The following is a 16,705-nucleotide window of genomic DNA, read 5'->3' on the forward strand; positions in this document are numbered from 1 at the left end:
CTTCCTATGTTTGTGTTTAGTTAATAGTGCCAAGGGTAATTTATTTTAAACCTTTGTCCTTTAGGCTCCGGATTTCTATGTGCAGATGAAATGGGAATTCACCAGCTGGGGTGAGTGGCTGTGGGCTGGTAACTTATTTCTGTTTGCAAGTTTATTGAGCCTGAATATAGATTTATTTTTCCTTTATAAAAGTTACGTGTATTTTTGAAAAAATCTAGGAAACGCATAGATAAGAATAAGGAAAAACCGTCACCGATAGTCTCACTTAAGCACAATTACTATTAATGCCTTGGGTGTTTTCCTTTCAGTTCTTTCCCCCATGCATAGGACTTTTTCTTCCAAGTATCTATAAATATGATACAATTCTGTCTCCTCCTTTTGTCACGTATAGCTGACATTTATCCATATTGTTCGTTTTTAAAAATGTCACTTTAAATGGCTAAAATTTTTAGTAAGTAGCTTTATCATAATTTACTCATTTCCTTATGTAGTTCAACTTGATTCTTTTAAACTTGTTACTCTAAGGAGGTAGATGAGATGAATATTGGAATAGCTTGTTTTTTACAAAATGGATGTATTTCTCCACAATCTTATGTAAGGCAAATTGACTGACAGTAATTTTCATCAGTGTTCTACTTTTATTTCTTGTCAATCAGTTAAAGACAGTTCCTAACTCCCAGGTTTTCAGCCATTTTCACTTCCAGACTTCCCTTTCCAGCAAGAAGTCATATTTGTTATGAACATTTAAATGAAGTAAAAAGTATATAAAAGAAGAGAACTTCAGATTCTTCTGTGAAAGTAATGAGTTCTTTTCTAATGCAAATAATCACTCTGATTTCGAGCTTTGTGAAAAAGCAGCACATTTTAGACATTTGATATTTTGAATGGTGCATGTGACAATATGGGAGGCCGCAGCCATATGGCAAGAGTAGCACACGTGAATGAGAAAGGCCAGATGGACACGCTCTAGCCCTGATGGCCATCAATAAGAGGGGTTCATTGTTGGATTGAGAGTACTCTTGGGAAATTCATTTAGAGTTTTCTCTAGATAAGACATATATCTGTCCTTTTATAAAGAGCTCTAGAACAGAAAGTCCATTTTTATTTTTTAAGAGTGACTTCCTATATCCTAAGTGTGGGAGCCAAGTCCCATTGTATATGATGGTCGCCATCTTGGCACTCCTATCCTTTTATTAAAGTCAGAATCCTGATTTCCTAGGCCTGGGTGTTCTGCTTGGCCCTTGGGTTTTTCTCAGTGGTATACTTCTCTTCTCCAGTGCCCTTGGTTTCCAGAATATGCCCGAATGATGTCTGTCGCATTTGGAAAAGTGGTGCCAAACTGCGTGTCGATATCACATTGCTGGGATTTGAGAACATGAGCTGGATAAGAGGGAGGCGTAGTTTTATATTTAAGGGAGAAGGTGAGTGATTCCATTCTAGTATTCACTGCTCTTGCTGGGCTGCAGAGTGTTTTTTAACCATCAAAATGCATTCACATGCATGTGCCTTATCTGATCCTGTGTGGGGCACGTTTTTTTTTGTTGTTATTCTTATTAATTATTCAGCTCTCAATTCCTATATCTTATTTCTTGTCTGGATAGTTCTCTTGCACATATCATTTACCACCCAACACTGTTACCCTTTTGACAAGTATTTGTCTCAGGTTCCTCTGAGTACAAGACTGTCTTGTATCTCTTTATAGTCCCTCCATAATCAGGCATGACCCTGCTAACAGCAGGTGAGAAATGGCATGGCTAACCCAGTGTTGTACATAAATATTTTATATTATTTATATAGTCATATATTTAAAAAAGTACAGATGAAACATGTTGCTAGCAAAGAATGAATATTATTTTAAAATAAGTCTGCATCTTTGGGAAAGATGTCCCGGAGCCTCCTAGGAGTTGTGGAAAGCTGGCCAGATAATCCCTGTGTAAGCAGGTAATCGATAATTAATAGTGTTTAGGTTTTATCAGATAGCACCTGGGGGGAAAATTTGAAAGATCGTGCATTTTACCGTATGAGGCTTCCTTGTTTTTGCATCTTCGTGTATTGTGCTCAGTCACGCCCTTGTTTCCATTAACAGACAACTGGGCGGAGTTGATGGAAGTCAACCACGATGACAAAGTGGTCACCACTGAACACTTTGACCTTTCCCAGGAAATGGAGCGCCTCACCCTTGACTTAATGAAGCCAAAAGGCAGGGAAGTTGAGAGGCGGCTCACAAGCCCCGTCATTAACACCAGCCTCGATACTAAAAATATTGCTTTTGAAAGGTATGAATTTAGGTTTTGCATTTTAGTGTCTAGTCCCTTTATTGCCGTCTGTAGTGGCATGTATATATTAATTGGAAATTATGGGTGGATTGGGATTTTTCTAATATGGCATTATAAAGACTCGTGGGTTTGAAAGTTGATCTCTGCTCTAACCAAATAGAAACCATAGCTGACATCCTCCATCATAGATCATTTTTATAGCACGTTGGTTAAGTCTTGGAGAAATGTCTTCATATTCTTTTATGGGCCCTTTCTAATGGATTTTACTTGAATTTTATTTTTTTATTTTTTGGTGTTTGGGGATCCACAGTACTCCCTAGTCCGAAACCATAGAGCCGTGAGTTTCTGCAAGCTAGAAATGATCCAGTATTAAATATGGTTCTACTGATAGTTGTCAGTCGGATTCACACTTATCATACAGTTAAATGTGGTTCTTTCCCCGCACTGTGAGGCCTAATAGTTTAGAGCAAGAGTCTGGAGGGGTTTCAGTTCTCTTCCAGACTCTACCTGAAGAAGGCTCTGGAGAGGTGTGTGCCTTGGTTAACCCAGATGAGAACACTGTCTCTGGTCATCTGTCTCTGGGCTGCGCAGAGGCGGGGGGGCCTCTGTAAGGGAAGCAGAGGCTGTCACAGGTGTTAGCCTGTTTCTACCATAGGACACACTGAACTGAGGGAGTCCGTGTGAGCCCTGCGTGTTTGCCTAGGATGTCACATCCAGCCCTCTGTCAACCACAGCAGCGTAGCCTTGGCTGACATGGACACTATTGTCTTGGATTCAGGCTTTCTTTTCTCTTAATGAGTGTACTAACTGTCCTCTGTTTTTCTTTTCTTTTTGGTTTCCAATATAAAATTTATTAATAAAACTGAAAGTTTTCTGTTTAGTCAAACATAAGACTTAAGTGCCCTTTTCCTGTAATTTAGATTGAGCTGTGGAATCAGGATATCTGTTGGTAGCAGAAGAAAAAGCCCAAACGCCAGGTTTGCTGCTGCTTTGCTAGTGGCACGCCCCTGAGGCAGGGTCAGTCCCCCATCGCCAGCCTCCTCACACTGGCCTTGCCGGGTGACAGCTGATGTCTTCCAGGGACAGCAAGGTTTAGGGGCTGACAGTGGCCGTACCTGAAAGGGTCTTGGGAAGATGTCTCCAGGCTTCCGCATTCCCTCTGTAGACAGGGAGGGCACTTCAGGGTAGGGTTCTGCTCGTAAAGCTGGAAGATAGAGGAGGCTGCCCTCGCTGGTACAGCCCAGCAGTGGAGGTGAGCATTGGAAGGACCAAGCGCCGTTGGCAGGGCTGCTAACTAACCATGCAGCTTTGGGCAAGTGGCTTAATCTCTCTGGGTTTCTGTTTCCTCAGCTGAAAGAAAAAAAGGAGTGAATCTAGAGATGAAGTCTCTGAAGTCCTTGACTCTAATATGTCATGAGAAGAGCCAGTGTTCCCTCTAGTTCATCAACAGAGTTGCTAGAGTCGTTGTTTGTTCTAAACTGTACTTTATGAAGAGAGTGTGATGGTTACTGGCTGTTACCCGAGTGAGGGTAGATGGGAAATGATGGCCCGTTCCATTTGTACTGAGGACTAAGGCACATTTTGTATTTGTACGGTCACAGCGTTTTCAAATGGTTCAAGCTAACTCTCCTCTTGCAACTGACAGTGGGTTGCTGCAAGAGAATTTCTAGAAGACAGCTGCTTTTTTTTGTGGTGCTCAGAATTAAGTATGTGATCAGTGAGCTTGTTGTGAATCAAGCAAGGATTTGAGGCACTCAAGTGAGGTTTGCTGGTAGAAAAATGGTGCATACCTACTTCTTACTGGAGGTGTGAGTGCTCATTTGATGGAATTTGGAAGGTGTGGCTCTCTTACATTGTGAGAGTCATTTTCATCCATTTCTTTCTTCTAATCTGTTACTTGGAGCTTGATGCTTGCAAATTAATCCCCTTCCTGCATGAATATTTGTCCTGCCAGTATATACTCTCTGGTTGCAGTAGGGATTTTTCTCTTCTCTGAAAGATGACGCTCTGCCCACCTGAAACAAAACATTCCCTGCCACCCTCAGAGCCTTCCTCCAAATCGTGAAGCTGCCTCCAAGCCACAGCGCCTGCTAAGTGGCCTTTGGTGTGGCCGTCTCAGTGGAGACAGGCAGAGATGACAATGGCAAAAGAGGGAAGCTGGGTGTCCTGTCATCTTCAGATGCCTCTGCCTGTAAAGTTAACCAGTGGCCAAGGAGTTGCTAGAATCTTGGTTTTAAAATAAGGTATAGACATTGAGTTTAATAACTAAACTGCTGTCAGAGAGTGGAAATGGGAAAGAAGTGGCACAGCCAGGAGAGCCGATAGAGCAGACATAGATGAGTGAGGAGCGTAGTAGTTCCTGGGGAGAAACGTGCAGCTCCGTCTTCTCAGCCTACGTGAGGATGAAGTGGAGCAGACCCAGTCATCCTTTGGTACCTTGAAGACAGTGTGCCAGAAAATGATTATTTCCCATGCCAAACTATCAAGTGACTTCCTGAAAGACAAATAACTGAGGATTGAATTCATTAACTAAAAGGAATATCTCCATTGTCAATTATGGATGACTGAAAGGGACTCTGGTTTGTTAATCAGTCAGGTGTGGTCCCTAACCCCTTGCCCCCAGGATTGTTATTTTGCTTCTGAAATGTAAATTGGAGAGAGCTAGCATTTGGCATAATCCCTTTAGGACTTCTCTCTTTTCCCTCCATGGGTCATGCTGCACAAATTGTATACAACTAACAGGAGAATTAAAGCTCTGGTCCCTCCTTTCTCTGATGGGCTATCGTACACACACACCACTCATTATACCCCATCTGGACTAACCTCATTTACCTAATCCCATTACAAGAAAAGCAAACTGTTCAGAAACACAACATGCAAATAACTTCCTACCTTCTTTGTGAGTTGGCTCACGTGCCACCATTTCTGCTTCCTGCGTGATGTGCCACTTCACTCCACAGTCAGAGCAGAAGGCAGGCAGTTGCCCTGCACAGGGCCAAGTGCAGCAGTCACAGCGGAGCCAGGATGTGATGTTCTAGACAAAGGGGCAGGCTGGTCAGGGCTCCCCTGTGAGAGGTAGCCTTTCCCAGGGTGAGCTGCTCTGAAAAAGAATCAGAGCCTCTTGGCTGCTCTTGATTCCCAAGTGCATTTTTTCCAGGAGTATGTTGAGTTGAATAACTGGGTTTTCGGGCACTTTACCAGCGCTGCAGCTGCAGCTGGAATGCTGGGCTACTTTAAAAGCAGTTCCACAGAGCTGGAATCGATGGCTGGGCTGGAAAACTGGTTTTAACTTCCTTTCCCCCTGCTGCACCAAACCTGATAAAACGCATGACTCCCAAGCCATTTTGCAGGCATTAATGGCTTCTTCAAGCAGCTCACCGCAGTGACGAGTCCCTGCCCCACTCGCTGTCTCCCGAGGAGCAGGATGGTCTGTGCCTCATTGTTCTAAGAATTCCTCAATAGAGACGTGGCTGCTTATGGGGATAGAGCTGCTGACGTCTGTGTCCACGTTTAAGATGACCCAGATAAATGCTCTGACCCAGATACCACCTTGTTGCGAGCCCTTGGATGCTGGTCATCTTCACTCACTTCTTTAGGACAGCTGGCCAATAAATGTCACCACCTTTGTCGCCTATGCTGGCAGTTTTTGTAAAGAAGCCAAGAATGGAGGCTTTCTATGCCAGGGGTGAGGCAAATTGATTAATAACTGTGGGAGGGGGGTGGGGGATGCTTACTCCATCTGTCATTGATAACATCCTTTTGTGGACAATAGGACCATAATTTCCTTCACTAACTTAAGCTGGGGGAGAAAAAACTATAAAGGCTGCAGGGATAAATCTGAATGGCATATTGTACATGTAGAAATTTGTGGTGTTCACTTTTTATCAGAACTAAATCCGGATTCTGGGGCTGGAGGACAGATAAAGCAGAAGTTGTTAATGGTTACGAAGCAAAGGTAAAAGGAAACTCTTAAAATAAGATTTAATATAGCTATTTAGCTTCTATGCAAATGAGGAGTCTGTACAGATTTTGTCATGCGTCTGTGCCATGGAGATGCTCTGGGGAATAAGGACTGCCTAGTGTCTCTCACTTGGATTTTTATCTTACTTGACTTTCAGAAAATGGGATAGCAGGTCCTGAGGAGGTCTCTAGTTATGGCAAAGAGAAACGATGTTGTAGAGAAATGAGTACAGGTACCATTGTCCTGGAATGACAATTCCTTTAATTCTTTTTAAAAAAAAGAAGAGAGAAAAGGTTAGATTTAACATGCTTGTTCACCTTTTTAAATAACCTGAGTGGGTTTAAATATATATATATATCGTAAAATATAGCTTTTATGTGTCTCCGTTTTTTTAGTCAGCCTAATTGTAGCCAGTAGGCTTACAGCCCTGTTACGTGACCTCAGTGAATTTAGAATATAGTTGTCGTAGTGGAGCCTGGCATTTTGTCAGCGGGAAAGCTCTGCTCCTGGTCCTCCCCAGCCCTGCAGTACAGCAGGGATTGATGGCTCACCGAGACGGAGCCAGGAGCTGCAGCATCCTCTGGTGACCTCTGAGGGAGCGAAGAAAGCTTAAGTCATGCTCAGCAAGACGCATTTAGAAACAGTCGTGCCAGTGCTGAGCCTGTTTCCTGACTCTGAACATTGAGAATCCACATATGGCATATGGTGAATCCTCTGTTAACCATGATGTTTGATTATGCGGATCCCGTATGCCTCAGTCAGCTTGGGTAACAGAGCATCGACTCTGGCAGTTAAAATAATTTTTTGTCAATATCCAGAATACCTTTTAAATAGTGACTTGCTGGTTTTCTCTAAATCTTCTGGGTGAAGAGATCCTTGTGTACATTCCTTTCTCCTCCTGCCCAGTAGATGGCTGTCCAGGTCAGTCCTATTATAAGATTACTGCCAATCAGTAGAAGTACGCGATGCAGGTGTGGGTCACTTAGTACAGTAGCAGTCCACCTGGGAGGCCTAAATTGCAGGACATTCCTTGGAGAGTTTAGCAACCAGAAGGACAAGTAGGAAAATGCAGCCTGTCGCTGTTAACTCCTCGGTATTTAAAACTGTCAGAGATGCAAAGTAACACTGATGCATTTCTAAGTTGAGAGCTTGTGTCTTTTCTCTGAAGATCCTCATGATTGTTAACCATTTGTCATTTTTATTTGGCTGGATTTTTTTTTTTTGGCTTCAGCATTCTTGCTCTTGCTGTGCTTATTTTTTGAGTTTTGATTCCCTGTGTCACTGTTTTCTTTTGCACACATCTCTCAAGGTTTACACAGTAAACAATGTGAGTGTGATAACCAAAATACGGACAGAACATCTGACCGAGGAAGAAAAAAAGAGATATAAAGGTAATCTCTACCCTCCTTTTTTTAGCCTAGAGAGAGCCTTTGTCGTTAGGTTTTGGGGTTAATGGGATCGGGTCATGCTAATCCTAACCCTGATTTCCTTTTTATAAAAATTCCCTTAGTCTGACTCATTCTTGGAGGTATTTCCCCATAGTTGGCTTCAGCTGTAATTAAAGCCATTCATGAGGGCTGGTTTATGTGTTATGAACATTTGTTGGATTTGGCTGAAAAAGTAGATAAGGATATTGGAGATTATTTATCACTGGAATGAGTGATTCAGTCCAGACTATCACTATGAAAGATTTGGACAGAATTTGGGCTCTGAGCCAAAACATTGCCAGTACGTGGTTGCCATATCCTGGCTCTGCCAATGGCTGGGTCTGTGGCCTTGTGAAGTTACCTACCCTCTGTGCCTCACTTTCCTCAGCAGTGAAATGGAGGTGCTGCCAGACCTTCCTTAGAGTTATTGGGAGGATTAGATGAGTTACTACATGTAGGCCTTTAGGACGGTGCCCACAGTATGTGGCTAGCCTGCCACATACAATCGTTCAGCACCACTACTACCACTGTTACTATGACTCCAGTTGGACAGATGAGGAAACTGAGGCCCAGGACACATGGATAGTGCCCAGCCAAGGTGAGACTGGAATCCAGATGTGGCTCACTCCTAAATCCAAACTCTTTCTACTTTTCTGCTTTAATTCTTTTTTTTGTGTGAGGAAGATTAGCCCTGAGCTAATACCTGTTGCCAATCCTCCTCTTTTTAGCTGAGGAGGATTGGCCCTGGGCTAACATCCGTGCCCATCTTCCTCTACTTTATATGGGACGCCGCCACAGCGTGCCTTGATGAGCCGTGCGTAGGTCCGTGCCCGGGATCCCAACCCGTGAACCCCGGGCCGCCAGCAGCCGAGTGCATGAACTTAACCACTACGCCACCAGGCTGGCCCTCTGCTTCAATTCTTAACTGTTTTTCATCTAGCTTAGAGATCCTAATAAAAAATGTCCTATAAAGGATAAATTAGCTGATGATTATGGTGGATGATTTTATCAGCCTGTCCATAAATGGATTTCCTAATGCAGGTAGCTTGGATCAGAAACTTTAACATAGGATGAGAATCTTTTTCTGTAGTCACAAGTAAGGTATAATATTTTATATTAAACTTTCCCCCCCTCTGTAGCGGACAGGAACCCACTGGAATCTTTGCTGGGAACTGTGGAACACCAGTTTGGTGCTCAAGGGGTAAGTTGAAGCAGTGAGCTTTTGGCGCAGTTTAAAGAAAGGAGGTGACTTTTCTGTGCTTGTGATGGCATTTATTGAATCCTGAACAGGCCACTCTGTTTGAAAAGGCTAATGAGTACTCCCAAGCTGGAATTCAAGATATTCTTTTGAAAGAGAAGTAGATGAGTGCGTTTTTTAAAATAAAGATTTTAGAGGAGGGGTAGTGATTATAGAAATCAGGTGCTATCTCTCTCATCTGTTATAAACTAGGACCTCTCTATAAAAATGGCCTTAAAAAGGATTCAAGACTTGATATATATATATATTTTTTTTTTTTTGAGGAAGATCCACCCTGAGCTAACATCTGCCAATCCTCCTCTTTTTTTTGCTGAGGAAGACTGGCCCTGGGCTAACATCCATGCTCATCTTCCTCTACTTTATATGGGACGCCGCCACAGCATGGCTTGACACACGGTGCGTCGGTGCGCGCCCAGGATCCGAACCGGTGAACCCCAGGCCGCTGCAGGGGAGCGCGCGCACTTAACTGTTTGTGCCACCAGGCCGGCCCCCAGGACTTGATATTTTAACAGAGCACCTTAAACATTTTCTTACTTGATCTTCACAGTAACTGTATGAAATTGCTACACTGGATGTCACTGAGGGTCAGAAAAATGAAATTACCTTTCTAGTGTTACAGGCTAGAGAATGACAGAGCTGGAACTCTAAATCTTCCAGATCTCATGTACTTTCAAATATTTCTGTCTCTCTCTTTTTTCCTTTCTATAATCAGGAGATAAAAATGCAAAGGAGAGTGGAGAAATATTTTGAAATGGAGAAATCCATTAGACTTGCCATGTCGTTTGGTGACATGGCACCAAAGAAATCTTGGTAGATTTTCTTGTTCTGTGCAGAAATAAAAAACGGTAATGACTAGAGCTCCCTGATCTGTGGCTGGTTAACATGTCCACTCAGAGACTGGGTGCCGTAGGCCTCCACTTGTGAGCATCATTTGGCATTTCTGATTCCCCTGAGTTCTGGCTCGGCAGGACCTCACCACAGAATGTGCCACCGCCAACAACCCCACAGCCATCACGCCTGACGAGTACTTCAATGAAGAATTTGATCTGAAAGACAGGGACATCGGAAGGCCAAAAGAACTGACGATTAGAACACAAAAGTAAGAGAGAGTCAGTGGCCATTTTCAACTTATGGATTCTTATTTGTTTCAGAAGTTGTGCTGTTTTGTGGTGTCATGTTCAGTCTTCTATCCCCTTCCTTTAAAAATAATTTAAAATTACTTTATCTGATGAAAGCTAACAGTAGATTGCCCATCTTATTATTAGTCCTTCTCCAAATAGAATATAGATTGGATATAAGAATTCCTTTTTTTTTTTTACTGTCAACAAGCTTCAGCTGATCAAATGAAATGGTTCCCACCAGCTATCAATGTTTTCGAGCTTGCTATCAGTTAAGGCTGTTGCAGGGGGAGGTTGTAGTCTAGGTCATTTCCTGACTGCCAGATTTCAGAGTGGTCTGAATTCCACGTGGTTCTAGTCCCTTCATAGCTCCGAATTCAGAGATATAAGCTAACCGGGAAGACTGTGGAGTGGGGAAGCTGGCGTTGTCTAGCCTACTGCACCGAAGTAATTCAGTCTCCCTGCCTGGTGGAGACGACCTCAGTCTTGTCCTGGTCCAATCCTGCAGGTTTAAAGCCACGCTGTGGATGTGTGAGGAGTTTCCCCTCTCTCTCGTGGAGCAGGTCGTTCCCATCATTGACCTCATGGCCCGAACTAGCGCTCATTTTGCAAGACTGAGAGATTTCATCAAACTGGAATTCCCACCTGGATTTCCTGTCAAAATAGGTACTGTTAATTAAACCCCAAGAGCACTTGTAGGTTCTGCCCATGGATGACATACTGTACTTCAGGGAATTGGAGCACTTTAGGCAAAAGTAGCATACAGTACACATAATGGAGGAGGTCAGAATTGTCCTCTAGTTTAATTTGGTTTAAAGAAGTGTCATGATTCTTGGTTCATCTTGCATATCAACATCAGGAGATTCCTCAGCCATCAGTTCTATTTACAGATGGTGCTGAGAGGTACAAAAGGCATAAATGTGTCATAAAAATGCAACACATTCATTGTTTTAATGTCAAACCTTACTTAAGTGAAACTTCAAATTAGACAGTTATTTGAGGAAGACAGTTGACACCAAGATCCTTTGGTACGTAATAATACATATTACTTGTGAGGAATTTAAATTTTGGATAGTTATGTATTCATGACACTTGAATCCTGGCTCGATTACTTACTTGCTGTGATCTATAAAAGTTGCTTAACCTCTCTGAATTTCAGTTTTCCTATTTGTACGTTGGGAAAGGTTGTTAATGAGGATTAAATGAAATCATACTTATAGAAAGTACTTGGCATGGTACTAGCATAGTAAGCACTCAGTAAATGATGGCTATTCTTATTCTCAGTAAAGTTTATTTATAAAAACTTTTATTTTGTTAGAAATTCCCTTGTTTCATGTCTTAAATGCACGGATTACATTTGGAAACGTTAATGGCTGTAGCACTGCTGAAGAAACTGTATCTCAGAATGCAGAAGGGACCCAGGCTGATTCAGGTAAAAAAAAGCTGGATTTTTTGACTTTTAAAAAAATTCATACATTCAATCAGTATACTAATTATTCAGCTTGAGATTGGAGTATCTTATGAAGTAGAGCTCTGTGTTGAATGGAAGAAAATTTTAGATTGAGTTTTGGTTAAGTGAAAACACAACATGTAGGGGCTGGCCTGGTGGCACAAGTGGTTAAGTGCGTGCGCTCCGCTGCCATGGCCCGGGGTTCGCCGGTTCGGATCCCGGGTGCACACCCACGCACTGCTTGGCAAGCCAGGCTGTGGTGGTGTCCCATATAAAGTGGAGGAAGATGGGCACAGATGTTAGCCCAGGGCCAGTCTTCCTCAGCAAAAACAGGGGAGGATTGGCATGGATGTTAGCACAGGGCTGATTTCTTCACAAAAAAAAAAAAAGAGAAAAAATACAACATGTAGAATATGACCCCACGTTATTAAAAAGACTGCATATTCTTAAAAAACAACTTTATTAACGTATAATGTGTATACAGTAAAAGGCTCCCATTTTAATCATGACCGTTTAATGCATTTTGACAAATGAATACACCCACGTAACCACCACCACAGTCAAGATAGAGAGCATTTCTGTCACCCCCCAAAATTTCCTCAGGCTCATTTGCCATCAATCCAATTTGTATTTTGGGTACTATTGTAAATGGATTTATTTTCTTAATTTTATTTTCCAGTACTCATTGCTAGTATATAGAAACATAATGGAATTTTTTTCCAGTTTTTTTTATTGCTGTAAAATAGTGTTCTGTGTCTCAGGCTAATTGAAGGACATTCCGGCATTTGTTTTATCAGCGTCATTTTTGTTTTAAGTTTACAGATATCTTATATACTCTCTTATATGTTTATTATATTTCATAAAAAGGAAAAAATAAAAAGACACCTTGGTGTGACTGTGTTTATATATACATACACACCCCCCCCACCATGTATACACATCACATTCCTCAAAGGACACACGAGCACACCGGGTACCTCTGGAATTTGGAAATAGCAGAAAGGGTGTAGGAGGAGAGATCTTCACTTTTCATTTTACAGTCTTCTGTATTGTTTTTTGTGACTATGCATTAATTTTATTATTAAAAAAAAATAAGGCAAAAAGAAAAAAGCGGTATTCTAGTACTTTTCTCTGTCGGGATTATTCTTCCTCAGAGTCTCTCTCACATAGTAGCAAACCTTGATCTTAATCATTTTAATCTTTTTATTATTTTTTTTAATTTTTATAAAAAAAGTTGAAGAGGAAGTTTGTTTTACTCAGGCACTGGACTGTCACCTTTGTGTTTCAGCTTCCCCTGTCACAAACTTTGAGGTTGATCAATCTGTGTTTGAAATCCCCGAATCTTACCATGTCCAAGACAATGGGAGGAACGTGCATTTGCAGGACGAAGATTACGAGATAATGCAGTTTGCCATCCAGCAGAGCTTACTGGAGTCGAGCAGAAACCAGGTGCTTTATCAGAACACGTGGCTGGGCCTGGGAGGGTTAACCTTCGGTTTGGCCTCAGTTTTAGGTAACCTGAGAGACTTGCGCTAAATAACAGGTTTGGCACATCCATGGTATTTACATAGATTATTTTATATTTTATGCACCTGGTCTTTTACAAAAGCTTATTGTATGAGGCCATCTGCACAGCCCCAGTCAGCAGCATTCCCGGATGTCTCCTGGCAGACTCCTCTCCCTCAGCTTCACCATGCGGCTAATACTCTTATATCTTGTGGAGTGTGCTGTCTAATTTTCTAGTACTGAAACAGCGAATTCTAGCTAGTTTACCCCATCATATTTTCCAGAATATTATCTCTGTGTCAGTAGTCCCCTAAGGAGGTACGTGGATTTTAATCCCAACTTCCTCCCCAAGGAAGACCTATCGTTGTGTTGTGGTTGCTCAGTAAGTGTGTGATGAAAATGGTGGTTGACTGTTTGCTAAAATTTTGTTTTGCTCAAATGTTTTATTCTGTTGTAAGGGGTATAATCCCAAACTCTCTCTGAGTCTCCAGCTAAAAGTAGGGCTAAAGATGGGACAGACCAGCATAAGAAGAGTTGCCTTTGTCTTCTTATGTGGTTCTTCCTCCAGGCCTCACCTGCCTGGGACAGTCCAGTGTTTGAGGTCCTTCTCCCCTAACATCAACTCCTTCCGTCCCCTCCCTCCCGGCTTCCCGGCTCTACGAGGGTGGGCTCTGCTTCTGCCTCCACCGCCTTTGGTGTGTCCTGGGCTCCTGCTGTCTGTTTGTTGATTGCTTCCGTTCTTCCTTCTGTCATTCATTCAGCAGGTGTTTGCACAGTGCCGGCTCTGTGCCAGGCTCTGCACCAGATGCTGGGAATTCCTTGGTGAAGCAGCCCTGCCCCTGCCCTCAGGGGGCTGCTAAGCTTTCAGAATGGTACCCACACTCCAGTGTCCCCCAGCGCAGGTTTTTGGCATTCTGGTTTTATTCTTGAGTCTCAGAGCTTGGGTAGTGTGAGCCGCCCCCCACCCCCCAGGCACTTTCCGTGGACTCATCCTTAGAGCCATTCAGTTTTCTGAGACTGCTGGGCCAAGGGCTAGACCCCAGAGCTGGCATATTCTCTTCAGGAAGCCCCCTGGGAAAAGACTCAGCCCTGGACCTCGCTGTCAGTCCAGTCCACTTTTCCTTTCCCCATATAAGTCAGCTTACTTTTTTCCCCCAATATCTACATAAACCTTGTCGATCATAAATTTGGCAAAGGGGAGTAGCCAAAGTCAGAGACGACAAATACTGAATTATGTATTCTAATCTTGCTCTAAAAGAGTTACCTGCTTTGTTCAATGAAACATAGCTGTTTTTAATAGATTGATTTTGTGTCAGGTATGAGAAGGTTATAGCTGTGAAGCAGGGTAGCGTCCCATATACCACCTGACATTTCAGTGCCATTTTAGAGATAATCCAAGTCCCTATTAGTTTTTCACACAGCACTATCAATAATGGGCATGTCAATATTGTTAATTCTGTTCTTGCTGCTTTCACTTCCTTATCAGTATGACATCTATTCCTTCTAAGGGGTGTTCATGTCCACCATGTTTGTTTTTCCTAGGAACTTTCAGGACCAGCTTCTAATGGTGGGATCGGCCAGACACATGCTTACGACATCCAGTACGAGAGGTGATTGACGTGACTCTTAATGATTAAACCGAGGCTGGCACAGGTGCTCAGAACATGCAGCACCGGGCCTGGCAGGAGAGACTTGATCAAGTGTTAGCCTTCCTGCTTCCTCTTATGGCAGTTACTCGGCAAAATAGCTCTAAACTCTCGGTGGCTGAGTTTCCAGGAACGGGTGATAGTCTTGATGACCTGTTCACAGGCCAGTGCCATTGGCAGAAAGGCACTGAGTAAATGTTTTCTGATTGGTCTGATCTTCTACGAAGAATATATGATTACATGGGGTCTAGAGGCCCTCAGTGGGAAGTTTATACAATTTTAAGGATGATGACACTTTGGGGAAGAGCTACAGAAATGATTAGATTCATCTTTTTTTTTTTTTTCCAAAAAAGCAGAGAGGAACCAGAAAGATTGATCTTACAAAGCATTTTCCTATACTTTGGGCATACATGAAAACCTGTTGAAGGACTTGGGTTTTGCTTTAAAATAGATCCAAGTTCAATTCCTAGCCCCACCACTTAGTAGCTGGGTGACCTTGGGCAGGTTTCCTAACCTCTGGGCCCCGGGCTTCTCACCTGTACACAGCACCTGCACCCGCAGAGTTATGCAGGCCTGAATGGCATCGTGCACAGGGTGTCTGGCACAGTGTGTGCTTGGTAAGCAGTAGAAATGTAGTTGCCATGATGATGATGGTAATCACTGTTTTTTTTTGCCTCTCTTTTTCTGACCCAGGGCCATCCAGGAGAGCCTCCTCACCAGCTCAGAAGGCCTGTGCCCTGGCACCTCCAGTGAGACAAGCCGTTTTGATAGCGACTTGCAGCTGGCCATGGAGCTCTCTGCCAAAGAGCTGGAGGAGCGGGAGCTCCAGCTCCGGCAGGAGGAGGCGGAGCTCCAGCAGGTCTTACAGCTGTCCCTCACAGAGAAGTAGACCTTTCTTCCCACGGGCTGCACGAAGCAGAGGTCTGCGCTGCATGCGAGCACTGCGTCACCAGGGCCCGGGGCCGAGGGACTGCACCTCGCATGTATGCAGCAGAGGGCAGCTGCTCCCTTCTTTACACAGAGGTGCAGGACCAGGGACTCCCAGGCCCATCCAGGATGCTCCCTGGTGACAGGGCTGGGGACTGGCAGGCCCCATCTCCAGGCTAAGGGGAGGAGAGCTTCGTCAATTTCCATTAGCTGTATTGGCTTGCAGGTCACATTTTTACTACCAGCTGTAGATAAAAACCCCAATCCCCACAGGTTTGTAGATGAATTTTTATCAAGGAGTGATAACACAACCAGGTATTGCAGAGTCAGGGTGCTTTTATATATGAGAGCAGCAGCCTTTGTAGAGTGTGGTCGACGAGACTTTACGAGACACTTCTTTACAGTTCACCAAAGAAATGGATAATCTGTGCCGATCTGCTCTTTTATTTTTACCTTTATACAGGGTTTCTAGGACACTGTCACGATTCCTCCTCCATCTCCACCTTATTCCATTCCTTCCACCCCCAGCCAATCAAAGAGGAGATCTGTACAGAATCTATTTTAGATTAGGGTTAACTATTTGCATCCAATTAAGATATACAGATGACCACGGATGTTGCCTTAGCCTTAAAAATTAGTAATAGTTCAGCCACCTCACTCCACTTGTTGAGGGATCGGATTGGAATTCGTGAAGGCGTTCCTTTGAGAGAGGGTCCTCCAGGCTCAACCCAAGGCAGCTAATCCTGGCCTGAAGGAGCAGCTAGCAGAACATGAGGCTCGTTCTTGAAGGGGGCAGGCTGGCCAAAAGGTCAGAACAGCAGAGAACCAAACCAGGTGTGTGATCCATGCTTTCTCTAGTGAAGGGTTTCCACGTAGAGGCCCAGGCAGACCCTACCACGTGCCCAGGCTCACTTCAGAGGAAGGGGTGGACTTGAAACTAGAAAGGGAGCTACTAACGGAACTCAGTGGCTGTGTATTCAAAAGGGAAAATGATTCCACATTGCTTTTTAGAGTTCAACATCTTTCTGGATAAATATATTTTTTAACAGAATCTTTTTATTATTTTTAAAAGATATAAAAATGACTATTCCCATCAATAGCAATACAAGGTTATACATTTTAACCAGATTTTCTCA

At 43.3% G+C, this 16,705-nt stretch overlaps 1 protein-coding gene across 1 annotated transcript in view; it reads left to right on the forward strand.

Annotated features, from left to right (window-relative positions):
- Positions 1-15,692, forward strand: part of ANKRD13A (ankyrin repeat domain 13A) — a 30,394-nt gene extending 14,702 nt beyond the window's left edge. The window contains exons 4-15 of the mRNA XM_004429894.3: positions 65-110; positions 1,278-1,421; positions 2,087-2,276; positions 6,165-6,231; positions 7,547-7,628; positions 8,804-8,865; positions 9,891-10,021; positions 10,549-10,706; positions 11,359-11,472; positions 12,779-12,939; positions 14,539-14,606; positions 15,336-15,692. Of these exons, the coding sequence (XP_004429951.1) occupies positions 65-110; positions 1,278-1,421; positions 2,087-2,276; positions 6,165-6,231; positions 7,547-7,628; positions 8,804-8,865; positions 9,891-10,021; positions 10,549-10,706; positions 11,359-11,472; positions 12,779-12,939; positions 14,539-14,606; positions 15,336-15,531 (1,419 nt within the window). The 3' untranslated portion in view covers positions 15,532-15,692. The remainder of the gene's footprint in view (positions 1-64; positions 111-1,277; positions 1,422-2,086; positions 2,277-6,164; positions 6,232-7,546; positions 7,629-8,803; positions 8,866-9,890; positions 10,022-10,548; positions 10,707-11,358; positions 11,473-12,778; positions 12,940-14,538; positions 14,607-15,335) is intronic.
- Positions 15,693-16,705: the final 1,013 nt, after the last annotated feature.

This window comes from Ceratotherium simum, chromosome 35 (genome assembly GCF_057802395.1).
Source record: "Ceratotherium simum simum isolate JZ-2026a chromosome 35, ASM5780239v1, whole genome shotgun sequence".
Classification (NCBI taxonomy): Eukaryota; Metazoa; Chordata; class Mammalia; order Perissodactyla; family Rhinocerotidae; genus Ceratotherium; species Ceratotherium simum.